The following is a 24,595-nucleotide window of genomic DNA, read 5'->3' as shown; positions in this document are numbered from 1 at the left end:
GGGACACTTTTTCCAAGTACTATGGGCAATGATGAAATCCATGAAGTACTATATCAAGTATCCAGAGCAGCATGCGCAACTGCACGAGAAAAGGCACAGGCTTTATGAGATTGCCGGGCAATGAGCATCTGAATGGCAAATGAAGTGTAATGTGGAAAGGCATAGGGAAATGTAATCCCAACTGCAGGTCCACAATTCTGGATTCTGTATTGGGAGTCACCCAGGAGTCCCCGAGGACAATACATTGAAATCCTCAGCTCTGTGTTCAGCAGCTGTCATTAAAGCAAAACGAAGGTTAGGGATCTGAAAAGGAATGGAGCATAAAACAGAAAATATCGTATTGTCTCCGTATTGATCCACGGCGCACCTCGAGTATTCTGTGCAGTTCTGGTTGCCCCATCTCTTAAAACAAACAAACAAACCGACAAAGAGAGACGCAGAGCAGGATGACAAAAAGGATCAAGTCCATACCCTCCCCTCCCCTGTGATGAGAGGCTACACAGATTAGGGCACTTCACCTTGGAAAAGTCAGGTGAGGGGGGACATGATAGAAGTTTATAAAATGAGTGGGGTAGAAGTCTGCTTTCTCAGTTGCAGCTCCAGCTTTATGGAACTCCTTTCCTCTGCAATTACGACTCAGTGACTATATAAAAACATTCAGAGGTCTTTTAAAAACCACCTTGTTAAAAAGGCATTATTATTAACTGCAGGTTGAGCATTATTATTTTGAAGATACTCCTTTCAGCTCAGGACGTGACAAGCTAATATGTTTTGTTTTCTATAGCTTTATATGTTTTTCTATGCACAGCATTTTGGAATTATGAATATTTTGTTTTGTTTGTTGCTTAGACCTTTTTTGTATTAAATGACTAATAAATTTTAATTAACATAATGTAAAATAAACAGGACTGGTGCTGGCATTTTTGCTGCCCTGTGTGAAGTTACTGTGCTGCCCTGCCCCTACTGCCCACTCTAATTTTTTTTTAACACAGAATTTTTATTTTCCAAATAACCAATCAATACATAAGAGGATGAGACTATTTTCTGTCCTAAACTCCCTTTCCCTGCCTAAAACAGCACTTCTCCCACCAACAATCCAAACTTTCAAAATCGATACATATTTTACCCCATCCACATCCAAAATTCCTAGTGTAGGAGTGATCCCCAGGTGCCTCACCGACAGGTGCATAAAAATGGCAGTGGATGGGTCCTGTAGACAGCACCATTTTATTGAACAGAAAAACATGCACTGCTATGGTGCTTCCCAGAAAACTCTGCAAAAAAAAAAAAAAGCACACTTGGAACCCATATGGTATTAGGCCTGTTGTGTTAGGTGTGGGTTTGGACCCTGGACAGCTCTGAGTAAATTGAATGACAACAATGATATAGGAAACTTCCAATACCAAAACAGTACTAACTGTCAGCACTCAAACAGGAACAACTCTTATGTATGAAAAGGCAATACTACAAATATTACTCTTAACCCTAACACCCCTCCTATTACGAAAGCAGAACCAGGCTGCTAGAAATCCCTACACGGACACAATATGCTAGCAGAAATACCCCATCCCAGTCACCCATGAGAAACACAGACAGACCCTCAACAAATACAGAATAAATTATAGATAGAAAGATATATAGACAGAAACTGAACAGGAAACTGCAACAAGCCAGACTCTGTATGCAGTGCAAAAACAGAACGATCACCAGTCCTCATTAATCAAACAAAAATCAAGAAGTATAAATCAGTCATAAGAAACCAAACAAATAAAATGAATATTGCCAAAGAGCTGATGAACAAAATAATATTCAATAACTAAGAACACGTATAAAAGATTTTAAAAATGTTGCAAATAGCAATAAGATATTTCAGAAAAGTAGCCAGTATTTAATAAGGAAGGAAAAATCCCCTGCTCCCCATACTTAAAACCTTTTAATTTCCAGTCATCCTGCTCTTGTTATAGATGGAGGCGGTACAAACCTTTTCTTAACACACACACATACATCCCCCCCCCCCCCCCAAGGCTGGCAGGTGCCACACACACACATACATGGCTACCATTCTCATACACACAGACACATTTGACAAAATTCCTCATGAGAGGCTTCTAGGAAAACTAAAAAGTCATGGGATAGGATGCGATGTCCTTTCGTGGATTACAAACTGGTTAAAAGACAGGAAACAGAGTAGGATTAAATGGACAATTTTCTCAGTGGAAGGGAGTGGGCAGTGGAGTGCCTCAGGGATCTGTATTGGGACCCATGCTCTTCAATATATTTATAAATGATTTGGAAAGGAATACGACAAGTGAGGTAATCAAATTTGCAGATGATACAAAATTATTCAGAGTAGTTAAATCACAAGCAGATTGTGATAAATTGCAGGAAGACCTTGTGAGACTGGAAAATTGGGCATCGAAATTGCAGATGAAATTGAATGTGGATAAGTGCAAGGTGATGCACATAGGGAAAAATAACCCATGCTGTAGTTACACAATGTTAGGATCCATATTAGGAGCTACCATCCAGGAAAGAGATCTAGGCGCCATAGTGGATAATACATTGAAATCAGCGGTTCAGTGTGCTACGGCAGTCAAAAAAATGAACAATGTTAGGAATTATTAGAAAGGGAATGATGAATAAAACGGAAAATGTTCTAATACCTTTGTATCGCTCCATGGTGGGACCGCACCTTGAATACTGTGTACAATTCTGGTCGCTGCATCTCCAAAAAGATATAGTTGTGATGGAGAAGGTACAGAGAAAGGCAACCAAAATGATAAAGGGGATGGACCAGCTTCCCTATGAGGAAAGGCTGAAGAGGTTAGGTCTGTTCAGCTTGGAGAAGAGACAGTTGAGGGGGGATATGATAGAGGATTTTAAAATCACTCCAGAAAACAGCTCCATCACATACACTCATCCTACCGTACTAAGCACTACACAAGTGAGAGATCTAGGAGTTCAAATTGACAATCACCTAAATATGAAAGCTAACATCAACAAAACCACCAGAGACTGCTTTTACAAGCTCCAAGTGCTGAAAAGAATACGACCTCTCTTCCACACACATGACTTCAGAACGATCCTACAATCAATCATTTTCGCAAAGCTGGACTATTGCAATACCATCATGCTTGGTCTCCCTTCATCACACACCAAACCATTACAAATGGTACAAAATGCCTCCGCCCGTATACTCACCAACACCAGGAGAAGAGAACACATAACACCGATCTTGATGGACCTCCATTGGCTGCCCATCCACTTCAGAATAATCTACAAGGCCATTCTCACCATCTTCAAAAATATCCATCAATTAGCCCCAATCGATCTCCATATTCCCCTCTGATTACACCATTCCATAAGACCGACAAGAGATGCTTACAAAGGATCACTTCAAGTACCTCCAGCCAAGACTACCAGACACATCACGCTTAGAGATCGGGCATTCTCCACAGCCGGTCCAACATTATGGAACTCCATTCCCCCGGATCTTAGAATGGAACCCAACATCTCAACATTCAAGATAAGACTCAAAACGTGGCTGTTCACACAGGCCTTTCCTAACTCCAACCCCATCTAATCTCCCTTCACGCAACAAGCTCCGCTAGTATTAGCGTTAATAGCCACCTTTCAAAATGTTATTTATACTTATATTTCAATATCTAATCTTCTTTTCCCTTCTCATTCCAAGTTATTGTTGTCCTTGTTATATGTAACTGCTTTTTTGCACTTTTGTTAAATGGTAAAGTTTCACCCCTGTTTCTTGTGAACCAGCATGATGGGACCACTGTCTTGAATGCTGGTATATAAAAAACTTAAATAAATAAATAAAAATAAATGAGAGGTCTAGAATGGGTAAATGTGAATCGTTTTTTTACTCTTTCAGATAATAGGACTAGGGGACACGCCATGAAGTTAGCATGGAGGACATTTAAAACTAATCTGAGAGTTATTTTTCACTCAATGCACAATTAAACTCTGGAATTTGTTGCCAGGGGATGTGGTTAATGTAACTGGGTTTAAAAAAGGATTGGATAAGTTCTTGGAGGAGAAGTCCATTACTTGCTATTAATCCAGTTGACTTAGAGAATAGCCACTGCTATTACTAGCAACGGTAACATGGAGTAGACTTAGTTTTTGGGTACTTGCCAGGTTCTTATAGCCTGGATTGGCCACTGTTGGAAACAGGATGCTGGGTTTGATGGACCCTTGGTCTGACCCAGTATGGCATGTTCTTATGTTCTTATATACCAGGCTACCTTTCACACTCTCTCACACACACAGCTATTCTTTTTTCGCGCGCGCACACACCAAGCTACCTTTCTCTTCCAATCCTAATATCCTGGATACTTCAGTAAAAACTTGGTCTCTTGGTGCACCACTGTCAAGTGGATTTTAAAGCTCCTGGTTGCTTTCTGATATGATAGGAGGGCTGCAGTAAAATGGTGGCGTGGAGCCTCAGCGTTCAGCCAATGTCAGTCTTCTCAGCACTCACCCCCTCTCTGTATAGACCTTATGGTCTCTTTACTGTGTTAGGTGAGGGGTCTGTCTGTATTCTGCACTTGTGACCAAGGTGAGAAGGTGAGGTACTCTGTTAGCATATAGGTTCTGTGTAGGGATTTCTGTTTGAACAAACCAGACTGTTTTCCTAATAGGAGGACTAGGAGATGTATTGGTGGTGTTTGGGCCTTTTGCCTTTTCTTAGATAGTTGTTACTGTTTGAATGCGAACAGTTAGTGCTGTTTAGGTATGGGAGGTTAACTATATTGTAATTGTATTTCATTTATTCATGGCTTTCTGAGATCAAGCCCACATTTAGCATGTGTTACAATAGGCCTGAAACTATATGGGTTATTTTTATATTTTTACAGGATTTTCTGTACAACCTTACCCATCATTGTGAGGGGAAATTTCCTGACCCTTGGGCATATTAAAACAGCTTTTACAAAAATGATGTAATTTCTGTTCAGAGAGAGAATGCTTATCTTTCCCTTGTCATTCTTAACAATGAAAGTGGATAGTAATGTGTCATGTTTTCCCCATCAGGTGTGCCTCGATGAGGGGAAAAGGTTGAAAACCACTGTTCTAAACGGTGTATTAAAATTAATTTGCTGATTGCACACAGGTTTTAGTGCACTAAGCCATTACTAAATAAAAAAAAGTGTGCTGAGGATATGCACTTTAATACATCAGCTCCTTTTGTGGCCACTGAAGAAAGCAAACATAGCTGTGTCAAAATTATAAAATGTGAATATGATTCAAGATTCTTTAATCTGCCCATTTTCTTTTTTTGCTCTAAAATAATTGGCGGTGAATATAATAGCCTCTAACTTGACTGTTTTGCTTCATAGATAGTAGTTGAAAAGTGGTGAGCCCTTTCTTTTCTTCAGGTCTGAGGACCTTACTTTTAATTTTTGTAATGTGGATTATTTTTTATTGTTAAATGTTGGGGTTTTTTTGTTTCCACATTATTTTATTGATATTCAGTCTTTTGAGATAATTCAAAGCAGATTACATTCAGGTACTGTAGGGGTATGTTCTGACCCTTCAAGAAGAAAACAAGCCTCGTATTTTTCCATTATCTCTGCTCTCAGCTCCATGTTCACTGTAGTTAAATGGACCAAACGGTTTAAGCAAATTTAGGTAAAATGCTCAAAACATACACAAAACTAACAACCTATTGTTTTTATGATTACAGCAATAAAGGCAGATCTAATGGCCCTTTCTGAAGCGCCGTTTCTTTTTCATTGGAAAAAATTGCATCTCAATCTATCAGTGGGGTAATGAAATGAGCTACAGATGCATTTTAAATTGAATTTGTTACATTAACATTCCATATTCCTATTACAGTTGCATTAGTGTGGAAATCTGATACATGTATTCTTTCCGAAACAAGGATTATATATTTTTTTTTCTTGTTTGTTGCGGTGCAAATGACAAGGGGAAGCAGCACATCTATTTTGATCTCCTAAGTAGAAGTAATTTTGACTTATAACAGCAGAGTAACTCAAAGCCTAAACATTTTAGTGTAAAAAAGCAATATAATAAGAATATCTGATGAAAGGATGGATTTAAAGCCGATGAGTCTTTGTTCTGGAATAAATATGCTGCATCCTAAACATCCTCCGCGTTTCTTTTAACAAAGTGGACCTAATGCTTTTATATCGTTGCATTTGGGGAAATCTGAGCTACGGTGAGTCAGAGCAAATGTTTACCGGTGGAAGTCTACAGGGTGTCAAGTTCTGGTCAGGGCGAGGATAAGCAGCAGAGTGAATAAACAGGAAGGGTACTTTTCAGTGGCGCGTGCAATGTGTTCCCAGAATCATGCAGAGTCCCAAAGGAGAATTGGTGAATATCATAAGCCCGGTACACACCATGATCCAAATGCTGTGAGGTCAGATCAGGAACAAGGCAGTAGTATGGGAACAGAGAGTCCAGACAAAGCATCCCAGAATACTGTCTTAAAATCCTGGCAATGCCCTAGACTGGTCTCCTCCTTATCAGCTGCCAAGTAAACAAGAGATAAGGCTCCTCCTTTTTGTGGAGTGCTCCTACCCTTTTCTGTCCAGGGTCATTGGTTCAGGATCCACCGATTGCTTGCACAGGGTTATTCATTTTTTTTCCCAAGGAAGAACCTAGCCAACAGGCCCGGTGCCATTGGGTGTACAAATCGTGCAGTAGCACAGGGCGGCACACCCTGCTGGTGCTGCTGGTAGATCCGATCCCACCAGCAGAAGCAGAGGCTCATGGGTGCTGCCAGTGGACCCGGTCCCATCGGCGGCGGAAGAAGCAGAGGCCTGTGGTGCCATCATTGGATCCGATCCCACTGGGGGCGCAAAAATTGATCCATAGGTATATTGTTGTGTAAATTCTTCAGATGAAAGCTTCCATAATGAAGTGTCTGTCTGTTGTTTTAGTGTAAATGGTTGTTAGCTCATTGCCTTCTCTGATAACCAATAAATCCAGAAATGAAATTTGTGTTGTACTGAAAGGTAAATTGTCAGTTACAGTTCTGGGTATTGAGCCATTCTGCAAATACCTATAAAAAAAAAAAAATAACGCTAAAGATCCATGCCAAATGAAAAAAAAAATATCAATGAATCGAATCCTCAATAAAATATTGGACCAAAACTATGAATGATATACGTGTTCTTCAAATTGGGACACACAGAGGCATGCTAATGAGGGTGCCATGGTGGCACCATGGCCGTGCCCTTCATTTGTTTGTAAAATTGATTTTTGAACAAAAAAAAATTCTTTTAATGCTATTGTAGCTAATTCAAGTAAAAAGGTGATAAAGCTCTCTGAAAAATCTTTTGAAAGCAAGGTGACATGTATGTTCTCGAAAGATCAAGGAAATATCAGCTGTGACCCACAAAGGAGGACTCTGGCCCAGATTCATTGTCTGAATAATCTGTATAAAATGAGCCAAAAATCTCGTATGTAAGTCTGGCCTGATGTTAGCAGCATTTTTTAAATGTTTATCTATAGACTATTATGTATATTTAGTTAATGTTTGTTTATTAATTTAAAAGTATGCATCACAAAATAAATGATAAATTCTTTTCCTTAAAATTTCAAAATTTACAATTTTATTTCTAATATTGTCTATATATTTTATTCCTTCATTTCTGTGTGAATGTATGTATGTATATATATAATTTTTTAAAAGAGAAAATGTGGGTCCATAAAACTCAAAAGTGCCTACGGTAGTCAGCATTCAGAAGAGAACCAGTTCAATTATCAGGTGTCCTCAGTCTAAACTGAAGCAAGTGTGACTGTCTCATCCTTATAAAGCCAAACCAAATAAAAAGCCAAGAATTCAAATATAAACTAATAATCATAGCTAAACTGTGAGCTCAGTTTACAATACTAAAACAGTTGAGACCGATTTTTGGCCACTATCTAACTTGGCTGAGATATTCGGTGGCATGGCCACACCGTTGTCATAGTTAGCCTGATAAGTTTATCTGATAGCTTTCAAATAGCTTTCCTATATTTAGCCGACTAGCTAAGCCAGATAAGGCTGAAATTGGCACTTATCTGGATAAGCCAGCTGGATTATTAATTTATTTAAAAATATTTGGTGGATAAATCTTGGTGGATCTCAACAGTATGTACACAGCCTTTAATGCAACATACAAACAAATATAAATAAGGGCAAAGATGGGATAACAGACTGACGAAAAAAATAGACTAATGATGGAGTTACACAGACTGAGATCATATGTGACAACACCATTACAACAACATCAGGAAGAGGAGAAAAAGAAATGGTATTGAGAACAGTCCCTCTGAGATAATAACCATTGATTATCTAAGATTTAGTGACTGAGAGGGGAAGCTAATGAGAAGACGTGCTTGGAGAATTGTTCTAAAGTGTAGCAGATTCTTTTCTGCCCTAATTTCTTCAGGAAGATTATTCCACCTAATAGGGCCTACAATTTTAAACATCGGTTTTTAGACACAGTTAGTCGTGTTTCTCTTATAGAAGGGATTTCTAGGAGACATTGGGTAGATGAGCGCAATGAGCATCTCGGTTGGTTGGGATGCAACTGCTGTTGAAATACAGGGGAGGAGCTAAATTCTGTTGGGCTTTGAATTTAGTACGCCATGAAACTGGGAGCCGGTGTAAAGCAACTAAAACAGGAGTGATGTGTTTCCTTGAGGCCGAGCCAGAAACCAGGTTGGCAGCAGAATTTTGTATTACTTTTGCAAGGTTTATAGGTATGAACTTGGGAGGCCTAAGAATAGCACATTTCCGTAATTGAGGGTGGATAGAATCAATGACTGAGTCACTATACAGAGATCTGAATAACTAACGAGGCTTTAGAGTATGTAGAGGGTGCATTTTGTAATAGCAAAATTGTACTAATGCACTGAAATGTAGTCTAAGAGATAAAGAAGGGTCAAGGTGTACATCCAAATTCCGGTCCTGATTCTAGATCAGTATTGAGCTTCCTTCAAACTGAATGCTCGAGTGGATATTAATAACCTTTGAGCGACTTAGGATCATTACTTCTGATTTTTTTGATGTTTAGCATTCATTTTTTTTTTTCTCGTTTAGCCAATTCTTAATTTGTGGCAGGCAACCTGATAATTTCATCAATGCTGCTTCTAGGGAGGATGAAATCCGCATAGCATTTAAACAAAACATTTAACTTGCAAAGAAGTGGAAAGGAACTAAAATGTTGACTAGATAACGAGGAACCTTGAGGTATCCCTGTTGAAAAAGCGGGTAAGGTTCAGACATAGCATCCCTCATCATTGCTCTATAGGAACAGTCAACAGGAATGAGGAGAACTGGGAATAGATACTGGCTTCTATACCTAGAGCTTTCAGTCGATCTAGCAGGATGGTATGATTTAAAGTGTCAAAGGCTGAAGATAGATCTAATCTCTATGTTCAGACACAGTCAGGATACGTATGTTAGCGGGATAAACTTAACCGGCATATTCAACAGTGCAGCCACACTATTGAATGTAGCCAGCTATCTTACAGGCCGATACAGTAAGGAAGCGTTGGAGTGCGGCAGTGCCGGGCGCACCCTCGTTTGCCGCACGCACAGTTCGGATCACATATCACTCGATACAGTATTTAAATGAGATGCAAATCCAAGCCACGTCCAAAGCGCATCCATGAAGTGCTAGGCCTGAGCAATCCATTTTACTGTATAGAGCGCTATACAGCGCCTATACAGTATCCTGGGTGCGCTGGTACCTGTCATTTCAAATGACAGGTACCAGGAAGTGGATGGTTCTCCTACGCTCGGGCATCGGGGATTGCCAGTCCTCTCTCCCCCCCAAAGCAAGGCGCTGGGCTAAAATCGTTCATCCACCTTTGCCGGCGTGGGCTGCTGTAACCCGCTTTCCCGTAGAGGCGTTCCTCTGTTTACGAGAGATGGGCGCCCGTAAACAGAGGTGTCCGTAAAGGCGGAGACAGGAACGCCTCTACGGACGCCTCTGTTTACGGGCACCCATCTCTCTGGCCGCCCAGAAAGATGGGCGCCCATCTTCTGGCATCCGTACGGACGCGCTTTTGCTGCCTTGAGCGCCCAGATTGAACATACAGGCAGTGGGAAGGTCCACGAACGGCGTGCAAGATGCTGCTTTAATGCCCAACTCAGTGTCCTTGGTGGACCTTCCCGCTGTCTTGAGTTCCCAAGCTGGACACCCAAGATGTGACTTCGGGCGTTCATGAACCCATGCACTGGTGTATATACGTGCCCGACCTCAGCTCTAATGCCTATGTCATATCCAGCTGTTTCTGACACCTGCTGGGATACGATACGATGAAACTCGATATGAATTGTTAATGGTTTGATGGAGGGGTCATCTTCCAGTTATATGTTCTGTTCTGAGGAGTTAATTTTTAAAGAAATCAATCTCGAATTCTGAAAGAAAAAGAGAAAAAAAGGCAAGAATGAATAGGATATACAGGTACAGAAATGATTAATATATATAATTAAGCACAGCTGTGAACTATAATGAAAGTGCCACATCATCATGGGGCACTGTAGACAGGAGTGGTACTATAACAGTAATGAAATGTAATGTATGACATTAAACTTACAAGAGAAATAACTGTTGATGATCCTTCATCGGACTTCATGACCCCATGCAATGTTGTCCGCTTCAGCTGCGAGCTCCACGGGCGGATCGGGTGTCAAGTCTTCGTCAACCTCTGCATGCACACCGAATCTCTGACAAATGTTGTGTAGCATGCAGCAGGCAACAATTATGGTCACCACCTTTTCTGCACTGTATTGCAGGGCTCCCCCCCCCCCCCCCCCCCCGAGCGATCCAGACATCGAAAACGCCCCTTCAGAACTCCAAAAGTGCGCTCAATCACGTTTCTGGTGCTGCCATGAGCCTCATTGTAGCGTTTTTCGGCAGTTGTGTCTGGGGACTGGAGCAGAGTTAGCAACCAAGGCTTACAGCCATAGCCGCCATCACCAATAGGATAAAAAAATCCGGGATGCATTGAAAACAACTTTGCGGCGCAAAACACCGTAAACATTGAATGACATAATAAACATTACTGTATAGCGATCATCCTTAACATCTGGAGACCAGAACACATGACAGACAGAATCACAGGAAGTAGCTATTGTCACTTACCAAGTAGCCAACCTTCACCGTACTTTTCTTCAGGGAATTGGGTACCCAGAGATGAATGTGCGAGAATGTAGGCGTCATGGCAGCTCCCTGGAAAGTTCACTACAACATTTAGAATATGAAGGCGTGCATCGCAAACCACTTGCACATTCATGGAATGGAAGTGCTTGCGATTCCGGAACGCACTCTCTTCATCCAACCTGGGTGTAAACACAATATGAGTGCAGTCGATAGCGCCCAACACATTAGGCATCCCCACAATACCCATGAATCCGCTGCGGATCTGTTGCAGTTCAGCTGGATCATAGGATAGACCAGGGGTCAGGAACCTATGGCTCGGGAGCCAGATATGGCTCTTTTGATGGCTGCATCTGGCTCGCAGACAAATCTTTAATAAAAAAGTAAAAATCTAACAAAATCCCCCACCCTCCTGACGCCCCCCAAGACCTCCAAAATTAATTTACTACAACCCCCACCCTCCTGACCCCCCCCAAGATCTGCCAAAAGTCCCTGGTGGTCCAGGAGTGATCTCCTGGACTTGGGCTGTCGGCTGCCAGTAGTCAAAATGGCGCAGACGGCCCTTTGCCCTCACTATGTCACTGGGGTCGACCAATGGCGGCGGTAGCCCCTGTGACATAGTAAGGGCAAAGGGTTGTCGGCTGCCAATAATCAAAATGGCGTCGACGGCCCTTTGCCCTTACTATGTCACAGGGGCTACCGCCGCCATTGGTCGACCCCAGTGACATAGTGAGGTCAAAGGGCCGTCGGCGCCATTTTGACTACTGGCAGCCAACAGCCCAAGTCCAGGAGATCGCTCCCGGACCCCCGCTGGACCACCAGGGACTTTTGGCAGGTCTTGGGGGGGTCAGGAGGGTGGGGGTTGTAGTAAATTAATTTTGGAGGTCTTGGGGGGCATCAGGAGGGTGGGGGGTTGTAGTAAATTAATTTTGGAGGTCATGGGGGGGCGTCAGGAGGGTGGGGGTTTTTGTTAGATTTTTACTTTTTTATTAAAGATTTGTCTGCGAGCCCTGGACCCCTGCTGGATCACCAGGGACTTTTGGCAGATTTGGGGGGGGGGGGTTAGGAGGATGGGGGGTTGTAGTAAATTAATTTGGCAGGTCTTGGGGGCGTCAGGAGAGTAGGGGGTTGTAGTAAATGAATTTGGTAGGTCTTGGGGCAGTCAGGAGGGTGGGGGGTTGTAGTTAGTATGGCTCTCACGGAATTACATTTTAAAATATGTGGCGTTCATGGCTCTCTCAGCCAAAAAGGTTCCCGACCCCTGGGATAGACGATGTACTGCCTCATCCGATTCATCATGGCCTTCAACACCTGTGACAGGTGCCGTGAAATGGAGGCCTGCATCATACCAGCAATTACACTCACTGGGTTTTGAAAACTTCCAGTACCAAAAACATTTAAGGCGCACAGAAGTTTATTCAATCCGGGCACAGCATGGTGTCGATTGGCCTGGGGGTCCAGGTCCCCACGCAGGTCTTCATAAAGGGACAAGATTGCCTGTGAGCTCAGCCGGTAGGTTCGGACAACATCTCACTCACACATGCCAAAAAGCGTTGTCCGTGTGCGAATGAAACGTCCCGGCCGGTCGATGGCACGGTGCTCTGCCTGCAGGGAATACAACAGAGGAAAACACACGAAATTCAAATTAGTAGATGAACACATATAAATGCTTTAACAACTCATACATGCTTACATCTGCCACACTGTGGGATCTCTGGTGTACAGTTTGAATGGCGGTACACAAAAATAATGGAACAGATCAATGTGGCTAGAGAGAGATGGACAGATAGTCCTCCATCACTGTTCAGACTAAACTACAGCTAAGCATTTATAAATTGTTTTCAATGCAGATATAGCTGACACACAATCTGTCACTAAGAAAAACAGGAAATATATACAGATAGAAAAAAGAAGCATGGCCATGGACATGGATCAGCGACACTGTTATAGACAACCGTATAGGCGCCTGTAGAGGAACCAGAGCCTCAGGATGCCTAGCGGACGCCCATCTCTCGGTTTAACTTTACCATCCATCCATGCTGTAAAGAACGGCGTCCGTGTAAGTCCGTGTCTTCTGGCGCCTCTATTGGTGCCGGAAAGATGGGTGCCCATCTCTCTGGGCGCCCATCTTCCGGCATCCATAGAGGCGTTCATGTTTCCGCCTTTATGGACGCCTATGTTTGCGGGCGCCCATCTTCCGGCATCAATAGAGGCACCAGAAGACACGGACGCCGTTCTTTACAGCTAAACAGCAACAGATCACATACCTCCTCCGGACTTGCTGCTGGGTTCTCCGGTCGGATGGGTTCTCCTTGTGGCCCCCCCCCCCCTGTTCACCTCTCCAATCTGCCGAGCATTTCCTGTGTTTCTCAGTTGAGCATGTCTCATTCTCCTTCTCAACCGAATGAAAAATAGCACCAGAGCAATAATATACATGTTGTCCATGGCGCAGTCCGGTACGAAGCTGATTGAACACCACACTAACGCCAGGTAAAGGGTAGGCGGTAAATTAGCAAGTTAAAGACGCGGCAAAATAGCAGGTTGGAAAGGAGATAATCAGAGCGCACATTACTGTATCGGAGGAAATAGCTAATCCGATCATTAACATAACATATATATATATGCTGCGTGCGGAAAGGGATACGTGTTGGTTTCAAGAAGTGCTAAGGACGCGTGAAACCAGATACTGAATCGAGGGATCGCCTTGCGCGTCCCAATTGTGCGCCCACAGCAGGTTAGAAACGGGGTAACTGCGGCCGCACTTTACTGTATTGGCCTGTGAATTAGTTAGCCGGCTAATTATAGCTGACTAATTTTAGGACAGCTCTTTGACTCGACCAGACTTTGCTGGCTAAGTCATCCAAGCTAACTCAACCAGTTACGCCCCTGGACCGCCCCTAACTTATGCGGCTAAATTCTAGCCTCCTAACATTAACTGGCTAGAAATTAGCCAGATAAAGGTTGTGAATGAATATAGCTGGGTAAGACATATTTACAGGGATAACTATTATGTTATCAGTCTAAATGGATTTTGAATATGGACTTCAATAGGACCAGAAGATTATTTGGTGGCTGAGTTGAAACCCTGGCAAATGCTCTCAAAGGGATAAAGTCTCAGGGCTATATAATGGGCGAAATCCAAACTGAGATCTGTCTAGGAGGTTATTGTCTGGGAGATAACTCCTGTAATTGTGTAAATACTATTTTCTCCAGAAGCTTTGCTGCTAATGGCAATGTAGAGACAAGGCAATAATTGGAGAGATCAAAACGTTCTACATTAGCATATTTTTTTTTAAGAAGATGATGAATGATAGCTGTCTTCAGCTGGTATAGAAAATGAGTCATTTAAAGAAGTGTTAATTAGTTAATGGACTAACTTCGGCCTCCAAAATATTATTTAGTGCCAAGGAAGAGAATAGCTCTGCCCTGGAATGTCCCTGTCCTCCCTTCACTTATCTGGCTGTCAGCCCGATAAACAGTTGGGCTTAAGTGGCAGCCACTTAGTTGGCTGAATATTCAAGCAGTGCCACTTAGCTGGCTAAGTTGGAAATTAACTGGTTAAGTGGCATTGAATATCGACCACAGGTATATTTTCAACGAAAGCTAGGCACTTCCAAATTAAAATAAATAGAAAAGGTCATAATTTTTCTATCATGAAAGACCAGTGTTTCAGTTCCACGTGGGCGTATCTATTGGTGTATAATGCAAAGTGATTAATCTAATATACCTATCTTCTCCAGTATGTGAAACCATTCTTCCTCTGATGCTCCAATGAACCACTTAATATCACATTCTGCAAACGTGCAGCATGTATAGAAGTATGTACACTGTAGACATGTTACAGCACGTCTTGATATAACACAAAATCGCTTTTAATACGGTGAAAGGTTTGTTTGTTTATTTATTTATTTAACACTTTTCTATACCGACCTTCATGGTAATGACCATATCATTGACGCCCAATTTCACGAGGATAGATATTTAGTGCCACTTAGCTTAAGTGGTGGCAGCTGAATATTTGGACACATTCAGCAGTCCCCATTTGACCACAGAAGTACTTATTCAGCTAAATTAGCTGGGGTTTTATAAACTCAGTACAATGCAGCTCGTTTATAATGTGGATCAAATTTTTTGGATCATATCACCCATGTTATATTGGGGTCCATATTGTATAATGAAAAATTCCACAGACACATATTACTTATAATAACCCTACTAGCAAAAAGTGCCCAGCATTGCTCAGATAGTCTGGTCTTTAGCAACATGTGTGTGTGTGTGTGTGTGAGAGAGAACCTCTGCTTGTCTTTGAAGGTACTTGTGCAGGTTTGGGGGAAACTGTGTGTGGCAGGGGCCTGTATGTGTGTGTGTCTGTGCATCCTGCATGTGTGCTTGTGCGAGCTTATTCCTGCTTGCACAAGCTTATGTACAAGCTTGTGTGCGCCTGTGTTTGTTTGTGTGTGGGAGTGTGAGAGACGGGGCTTCACAGACAGAGCATATTAGTGAAAATTACCCAGGGTTGCTCAGGTTGTCTAGTCAGTAAAAGCCTGTATGTATTGGTGGCTATGTGTGTGCGCATGTTTTTGCCTCTGTTTTCCGGTGTGTGCGTATGGGTGCATGTGCCTGTATATGTGTTTTTGTCTCTTCCTGTGTACCTGTATGTTTTTAACAGGGCTTTGCAAACAGAGCATATTGACTTTCTACATTGCACCTTCCACTGTTCTGGGTGCCACCTGGTGGCCACAGACAACAGTGTGACCAACATGACTGACCAAGTGACACAAGCCTTATATATGTATAAATACAAAAAAATACAAAACTCATATTCAAATATAGAAAAGAAACCAAAAGTAATACAATATAAAGAGCAGACTGTATTACTTTTGGTTTCTTTTCTGTATGTGTTTTGTATTTTTTGATAACCTCCAAGATATTTAAATTGCATTTGTTTACATGCTTTGTCATTAGGGTTCAATTTTGTATTTTTTACTTTTAATGCGGAGCACTTTACCTTTGACTATTAGTCCTATTTTATATTTTTCACTATATATATTTTTTTTTTGACCATCTATACTTATAATATCCAAAATGGTGTATATATGTGCATTTTTCTGTGTAAATTCACATCCAGCAGGTTATTCAGCTGTATAATCTGTGTATTTATATACACTGATGCCTCAACGCTTTGTTTCTGAAATAGCTGTCACGTTTGCATTTAAAATCCATAAAGTTGAGTCTGTGACATGCTTCTGAAACCTTGTTGTAGTTCACTGAGCTTCAGTCTCATAATAGCAAGTCATCATCTTTACTGTTTACCATACACGGCTGGTTCAAGGATATTTGCCACCCTAGGTGAACCTTACAGCTTTGAGCCCCCACACACAAGTAAAATTTATGTATTTATAGCAACAGTGGATGTTCTTGCTACATGCAGCATATAAAATTCATTAAATAATTCTAGAATTTTAAAAATTTTCTAAACGCCAAAATATTTCAAAGAAGCACACACAATTAAAATTACTAAGGAGGGGTCAGGGGGCGGGTCCGGGGGGGGGCGCAGCGGTGGTTCGGGGCATGGCCAGTGGCCTGTTCTGGGGGATGCGAGCTGGCGCGCACAAGTTACGCCTGCCTTGGGCAGGCGTAACTTTTGAAATATAGGTAGGGAGGACGATTTAGTTATGGCTGGGGGTGGTTAGATAGGAGAAGGGAGGAGAAGGTGGGGGGTGGCCGAAAAAATGTTCTCCCTGAGGCCGCTCCGATTTTGGAGCGGCCTCGGAGGGAACAGGGAAAGCCATCGGGGCTCCCCTCAGGCTCAGCGCGTGCAAGCTGCACATGTGTGGACCCCCTTGCACGCGCAGAGCCCAGATTTTCTAACATGCGCGCAGCAGCGCGCATGTTAGAAAATAGGGCATAGATTTGGGTTGCACGAACAAATCTATGCCCATACGTAGATTTTAAGATCTGGCCCTAAATTAATTCTTTGCTTCTGTGTTTACTAATGAGGATGTTGGGGAGATACCAGTTCCAGAGATGGTTTTCAAGGGCGATGAGTCAGATGAACTGAACCAAATCATTGTGAACCTGGAAGATGTAGTAGGCCAGATTGACAAGTTAAAGAGTAGGAAATCACCTGGACCGGATGGTGTGCACCCCAGAGTTCAGAAGGAACTCAAAAATTAAATTTCAGATCTATTAGTTAAAATTTGTAACCTATCATTAAAATCATCCATTGTACCTGAAGACTGGAGGGTGGCCAATGTAACCTCAATATTTAAAAAGGGCTCCAGGGGCGATCTGGGAAACTATAGACCAGAGAGCCTGACTTCAGAGCCGGGAAGAATAGTGGAAACTATTCTAAAAATCACAGAGCATATTGAAGGACATGGTTTAATGGAACATAGCATGGATTTACCCAAGGCAAGTCTTGCCTCACAAATCTGCCTCATCTTTTTTGAAGGGATTAATAAATATGTGGATAAAGGTGAGTCAGTAGATGTGTGTTTGGATTTTCAGAAGGCATTTGACAAAGTCCCTTATGAGAGGTTTCTAAGGAAACTAAAAGTCGTGGGATAGGAAGCGGTGTCCTTTCGTGGATTACAAACTGGTTAAAAGACAGAGTAGGATTAAATGGTCAATTTCCGCAGTGAAAAAGGATAAACAGTGGAGTGCCTCAGGGTTCTGTACTTGAACTGGTGCTTTTCAATATATTTATAAATGATCATGAAAGACATGACGAGAGACGTAATTGGATTTGCAAATGATACAAAATTATTCAGCGTTGTTAAATCACACGCGATCATGATAAATTGCAGGAGGACCTTGCGAGACTGGTAGATTGGGCATCCAAATGGCAGATGAAATTTACTCTGGACATGTGCAAGGTATTGCATATAGGGAAAAATAATCCATGCTGTAGTTACACAATGTTAGGTTCCATAGAAGGAGCTACCACCCAGGAAAAAGATCTAGGCATCATAGTGGATAACACATTTAAATCGTCGGCCCAGTGTGCTGCAACAGTCAAAAAAAAAAAAGCAAACAGAATCTTAGGAATTATTAGGAAGGGAATGGTGAATAAAACAGAAAATGTCTTAATGCCTCTATATCATTCCATGGTGAGACCGCACCTTGAGTACTGTGTACAATTCTGGTCACAACATCTCAAAAAAGTTATAGTTGCAATGGAGAAGATTCAGAGAAGGGCAACCAAAATGATAAAGGGGATGGAACAGCTCCCCTATGAGGAAAGGCTGAAGAGGCTAGGGCTGTTCAGCTTGGAGAGGGGATATGATAGAGGTCTTTAAAATTGAGAGGTCTAGAATGGGTAAATGTGAATCGGTTATTTACTCTTTTGGATAATAGAAGGATCAGGGGGTCACTCCATGAAGTCAGCAAGTAGCAAATTTAAAACTAATCAGAGAAAATTAAACCCAGTGTAGCTGGGTTTAAAAGGTTTGGATAAGTTCTTGGAGGAGTCCATTACCTGCTATTAATGAAGTTGACTTAAGGATTAGCCACTGCTATTACTGGTATCAGTAGCATGGGTTCTACTTTAGTGGTTGGATACTTGCCAGATACTTGTAGCCTGGATTGGCCACTGTTGGAAACAGGATGCTGGGCTTGATGGACCCTTTGTCTGACCCAGTATGACAAGTTCTTATGTTCTACATTGCTTTAGCACTGGGTTTCTTTGTTCACATTTTTTCAAATGTCAAGGGTGAAGGTTTAGTACATAGCACCGGGATATGAAAGGAAAGCCAATAATCACTTCATTGGACTTGGTACTGAGTTGCGTAATACGTCAAAAGGCAGAAGCAAGCACCAAACTTTGTGCACCAGGTTTTGAGTTCCCTTTTAGAATGCCAGCATCAGTACGTTCCTCATTGAATTAGAAATATATTTTCCAACCAGATTTAGAGTAAGTATTTTTGGAACTTGAGAGAATACATTGCAGACTCATTTATGGGTGCATTAACTGAAGACTGGACAGTTTGTTGCAGTCTTTTGAATAATGCATGGCTGTTTAGTATTTCTGCATCTTAAAGTACACTTTGAAGTTGGACAGCTTTGGGCTTTTCAGTAAGGTCTATTAGTCATACTTTTTTTTTTTTTTTTTTTTTTTTTTTTTTTTTTTTTTGTGCTTCCCAGGAAGGAACAGTTGTTTAATTGTTGAAAACATACGTAAACATAGGTAGTAAAATACTATTTTCAAACTGCTAAAATTACTAGAAGGGATGTGTCTGTTTCCTATGCCAATTTTCTGTTTTTTGTGACCACCTGCTATTTTTGTGAGTTTAGAATAGTTTTATTTTTAAAATAAGTGCAAAATTCTAGTATCAGTATTGGCCCTGGTGAAAACTGTAATCTTTGCAGGCTGATTACCTTTAATTGGACCGGCTGTTGAACCAAACAGCTTTGAGGTCCAAAGGTGTTCTCTTTTTTGGTCCAATAAAAGGTGTCGCTGTTTACAGAAACTCCAGATTTAAAAGGAGAAATGCTGAAACATATTATATATTGTTTACCTTTTTTTCATTAGTTTAAAAAAAAGCCACTTTCTTTATTATCATTTATAAAATCTAGCAAGCAACAACAAACATTAAATGACATGAACATATGAAAAATACTTAAATACTGAAGAGCTGGTATAGATTATTCAGTATGCAAAGATTCTATATTGTATATTTTATTTATTTATTTAGCGTTTTTCTATACCGGCATTCATGATTAGAAACCACATCATGCCGGTTTACATAAAACAAGGGGTGAGAACAAGAAACGAAAAACAAGTGCAAGGAGAACAAAAGTTACATTACAACAGGGTCTTAAAACTGGGAAGAGAAATTAGAATAAGAGAGACGAACGGAAGGGATTAAAATATTTACATTATTTACATTATGATATGAAATCTATTGTATAGTTTGCTATCTCTTGTAAAATTACTATCATTTAGATCGGGTCTGGGAAGGCTTGTTTAAATAGCCAAGTCTTAAGCCTTTTTCTAAAAGTCGGTAGGCATATATAGATAGATGTGCTCTAATATTCAATCCATTTTTTTTTTTTTGCTTTTATATATAATTTTAATCAAAACATTAATGGCAGTATTAATCGCCTGGAGAGAGTGATGCCTTATGGTCTGCTATTATCTTTCAATTATTAAACCAAGGCAGCTTGTCTAGAACATTATGGTAAGGGAAGGGGATGAAAAATGGGCTTTTACCCAAGCCAGAGTTTTTATTCATAGAATGAAATTTTGGATTTTATTGCCAACTTAGAGTTTAGAAAATGCTCACTCATAGTGCATTACTGCAGGAAGAGTAGCAACATCGGGATTTAGAACTACAGAATTCAGTACTGTAACCTGACTTTGCCTGCCACTGAAATGCATAATAATCATTTAATATTTATATAACTTTATAGCAACTGAAGATCAGGACATTAGGGCAGTGCTTCATTATTTTAACTTAGATTTACTCTACTTTGATTTTGCTTCAAGGTCTTTATGCATTAACTACTCATAATTCCTGTTACGGTATAAAATGCAAGTTATTGCTATAATCAAAAGAATACCAGCCATGTGCAAATATTATTATAAATCACAGCCTAAATTATTTTTAAGGTGTGGAGGAGTAGTTTCTGGGATATATATTTCTTCAGGAACAAAATGTTGATGACATTTTGCTTCTGTTTGTCACCTTTAGGTATTCTTGTATGCAAATGTTTAGGCATCCCTGTGAAATAATTTTCAATTAATTAATTAATTAATACAGTTTTTGTATACCGGTATTCATGAAAGCTTCATATCAGTTTACAACATAAGACATTAAAACCATTAATCTTTTGGTGAATAGAAGCTGACACAATCTTTAATTGGTACAAATTTATAAAGGATCTCTTTCTGCAGTTTTTCTTGTGAAATTACTATTTATTGATTTTAACAGATTGAAAAAAAAAACAGTGAATATGTTGTGCAAACGTTTGGACACCCTATACTACATTTTTTTTTTTTAAAGCTGTTAAGTTGATTGACTCATTGGATTTTCAGTGAAGACAATTCCACAATTAACAAATACCCTGACCCTTCTAACCTCTGCAGGTTGTGAATTTTCTGTTTACTTTCAACAACTATGGGCCACCTCTAAGCAGCTGTTTTAGCATTTGAACATTAAGATAATTCACTCTTACAAAGCAGGGGAAAGCTATGAAAACACTCAAAATGCTTCCCACTAGCAATTTCAACTGTCAGAAACATCATTACAGTATATTTTGTAGTTTTAGTTAAAGAGTTTAGTTTTCATTTCATTATTCCAAAGCAATTTGTTCTTAAAGGTTTAAGTATAGCAGGGTTTTGTTTTGAATATTTTAGACAGACTTTTTTGCAATGAGGTTGTACAAAAAAAAAAAAAAAGCATCCTTCACATAATTCTCTAGGGTGACCAACTTTTTCATGGACCATAATTGGACCCTCCCCTCCCCCCCCCCCAAACTAAACTTCATGCTTTGGGAGGGAAGGTAGGGAAGGTTACAGACTGCTGTTAGTTGTTGATCCACTCATTACTTGGCTTTTAAGCACCCCCTCAGTATACTTTGTTTTATAAAATGTTATTTCAACTATCCTCATAAACAAATCAGCCTCTCTCATGCAGTTTTGCTCTCTATCACAATTAAAGCCTTTCTAATACACACCCACCTCCATACTTCCCAATCAGCACACAGCCTCCTCTTATACACACACACTCCCAAACAGTCTCCTCTCTCATCTACGTATGCACAACCTCCTCTCTCTCGTATACACAACCTACTCTGCCAGATGCGCGTGTGCGCGCGCACACATATACACACATGTCGCCGCCTCTCTCACACACATGCACACTCCCAAACACACAGCCTCCTGTCTCGGACACAGGTGGTTCGTTCTCCCTTTCCTTAAAAACCTTCCCAGCCTTTCATCTCTGTCTCCCTTGTGCCAACTGTGTCTCAATATGAACTCCCCCTCCTCTGTGCACTCCTCTCTGGTGCTGCCTTCCTGTTTCTAGTCCCCTCCCTTCCCATTTCTCTCCCTCTCTTCTCTCCTGTCTCCCTCTCCTCCCCAGTCCTTCCTCTTTATCTTGTTTCCTCCTGTATCCCTGTCTCCTTTGTGCCTTTTGTCTCTTCCTTCCCTTCCCCCTCTGTCTCCCTCTTTCCTTCATGCTCCCATTGTGCCTGTCATCTTCCTTCCTTCCATACCCTCTGTATGTTTCTTTCCTCCCTTGCTCCCCATGTTTCTATCTTCCTTTCCCTCCCCTTTTCTCTGTCCTCTTTGTCTCTCCCCTTGCCTCACCCCTCCCCTCCTCTCTTCCTGTATCCCTTGGCTAGCTCGTTGCAGCCCCTCTCTCAGGTCTTGACCCAGCACTAAGAGAGGGAGGGGAGGGACCCAGAGGTCATTGCTGCAGAGATCTGTAGAGCCACTAGAAACTGAGGGTTGTGCTGTGCCCCACCTCCTCTTCCCATCACATCCAATCATAACACAAGAAAGTAGGCAAGAGGGCAGGGACATAGCTCAGCTCTCCACTCTGTCTTTATCAGTGACCAGGAAGCTGTGGGAAAGAGGAGCTTCCTGCAAAAACCAGCTTTTCAGTGTCCGGTCAATATTTCTGACAATACACTGTACAGCACAGCTGAAAACCTGGTTGTCTGGTCCAAAACAGGGCGGTTAGCAACCCTACAACTCTCCCATGTAGATTGTTTAAGCAATGCTGTATTGCATACCTCTGGAAGCACTTTGTAGTGATCTGTGAGTTTTCTGTTTTGCAGATCTGACCAGTTTTAGGCAATTCTATCAGACATCTCTGACTGTTGAAATTGCTACCTAGAAGAACTTATATTTTTTATGTTCTTCCCTAATTCACTCTTATGAAACATCTTCATTTTCAAATGCTCAAACTGCTGCTGCTTGAAGGAGCCCATGGTTGTTGAAAGTAGAGCAACAATCACAAGTTAAAAGGTTAGAAGGGTCAGAGTATTTGTACCATATAAAGATTGTGTCAGCTTTTGCTGTCTTAGAGATTCATTGTAACATTCAGTTTGATCTGGGGTGCTTAAAACTTTGAACACAACTATAGCAGGCAGAGATTTAGGTGGACAATATTGATGACTGAGTAAAATGTAAGTGAGAAGAGAGACTAGACTAGTCCGTGAAGACTGACTCAACTTTATCCAGAAATGTTGAATGAATGGAGGTGATTATGAAAATTTTTTTTGTTGTTTTACAGTGTGCTGGAGAAGAAAATTGGATAGACAATCGGACTATTTATGTTGGGCATCGTGAACCTCCTCCAGGCACAGAGGCATACATTCCACAGAGGTATCCAGATAACAGGATAGTCTCATCAAAGGTAAGATTATTTCCTATGGTTAAACCAGTTTATTGTAGCCATATTTTCTTTTTTTCTGTTTTAAGCACTTTGAATATTAGGTGCAAAAATGCAGTCTTTCAATTCATCCATCTCTCCATTAGGCTGTCTATCCAGAGGACCAGTAACTTATAGTAAAATCCACCAATAGACTGAAAACCTGAGGAGAAAGCCCATTATTGTCTTACAAGATATGCCAAAGGTAGAAAATTGAGGCTTATTACTCACTAAAGACAGCACAGTCTAACATTAAACAAGGTAGAACATCTGAAAAAGCACAACCGTGCAAATTGGCATAAGCACATTATAAAATAAGCATGATAAAACATAAATGTGTTGTAAACTAGGTCAGAAGAAAACATCAAAAGCAATTCCTGTATTGCATGAAAGCCTTAAGAACAAATACATCTTGCATTGAAGATACTTCACACAGACTGTAACTTCCAAAGACGTGCATTGCACAGGCGAAGGAGCTTCCTGATACCTGCTAACCTTTAAGAAGGGGTTCAGTCAGGAGAGCAGATTGGGATGATTGGTAGAGCTAAACGTTAAACTTGTATTCATTTATTTATAAGGAAATAAATTTTAAAAATGACAAAACACACAAAGGAAGAAAAAAAAAAGAATGATAAAAGATTTGAAATATAGAGAAAACGATGGTAAATTTCAAACGGGCATGCAGGTGGACTTTGGCGCATGTGTGTCAGCGCACGCCCAGTTATACGCAGCCGTTTTATAACCTGTGCGTGTGTATGCGTGCACGTTATAAAATAGACTTGGCCCGTATGCACTTGTGCTCCCAATTTTAAGTGGGCGCGCTCCTAGGCGCACACATCCCAATTCTATTGCATTAAGTCAGGGTATTTTATCAAGGCCGCGCATTCACGCCATTGCCACTTTCACCACCCAGTTAAGAGAGAGGTCCTCCAAACTCCCCTGGTTTGATAGCCTGCACGCTTCCCGTTTACAGCAGACTCTTTAAATGCAGCAGAAATGGCTGGTTTAAAATATTATTTTTTTTTTTTAACTTACACTTCATCCCTAACAAAAGTAAACGTAAGCAGCAATGGA

The 24,595-nt window shown here is 41.1% G+C and overlaps 1 protein-coding gene across 2 annotated transcripts in view; it reads left to right on the top strand.

The window, feature by feature from the left end:
* The window catches only part of ATP11A (ATPase phospholipid transporting 11A), a 253,400-nt gene that overhangs the window by 97,864 nt on the left and 130,941 nt on the right, over positions 1 to 24,595 (top strand). For both annotated transcript variants that reach the window (XM_029604684.1, XM_029604685.1), the window contains exon 2: positions 23,384 to 23,506. In XM_029604684.1, the coding sequence (XP_029460544.1) occupies positions 23,384 to 23,506 (123 nt within the window). The remainder of the gene's footprint in view (positions 1 to 23,383; positions 23,507 to 24,595) is intronic.

The sequence above is a fragment of the Rhinatrema bivittatum genome, chromosome 5 (genome assembly GCF_901001135.1).
Source record: "Rhinatrema bivittatum chromosome 5, aRhiBiv1.1, whole genome shotgun sequence".
Classification (NCBI taxonomy): domain Eukaryota; kingdom Metazoa; phylum Chordata; class Amphibia; order Gymnophiona; family Rhinatrematidae; genus Rhinatrema; species Rhinatrema bivittatum.
This window is presented reverse-complemented; position numbering and strand designations above follow the sequence as displayed.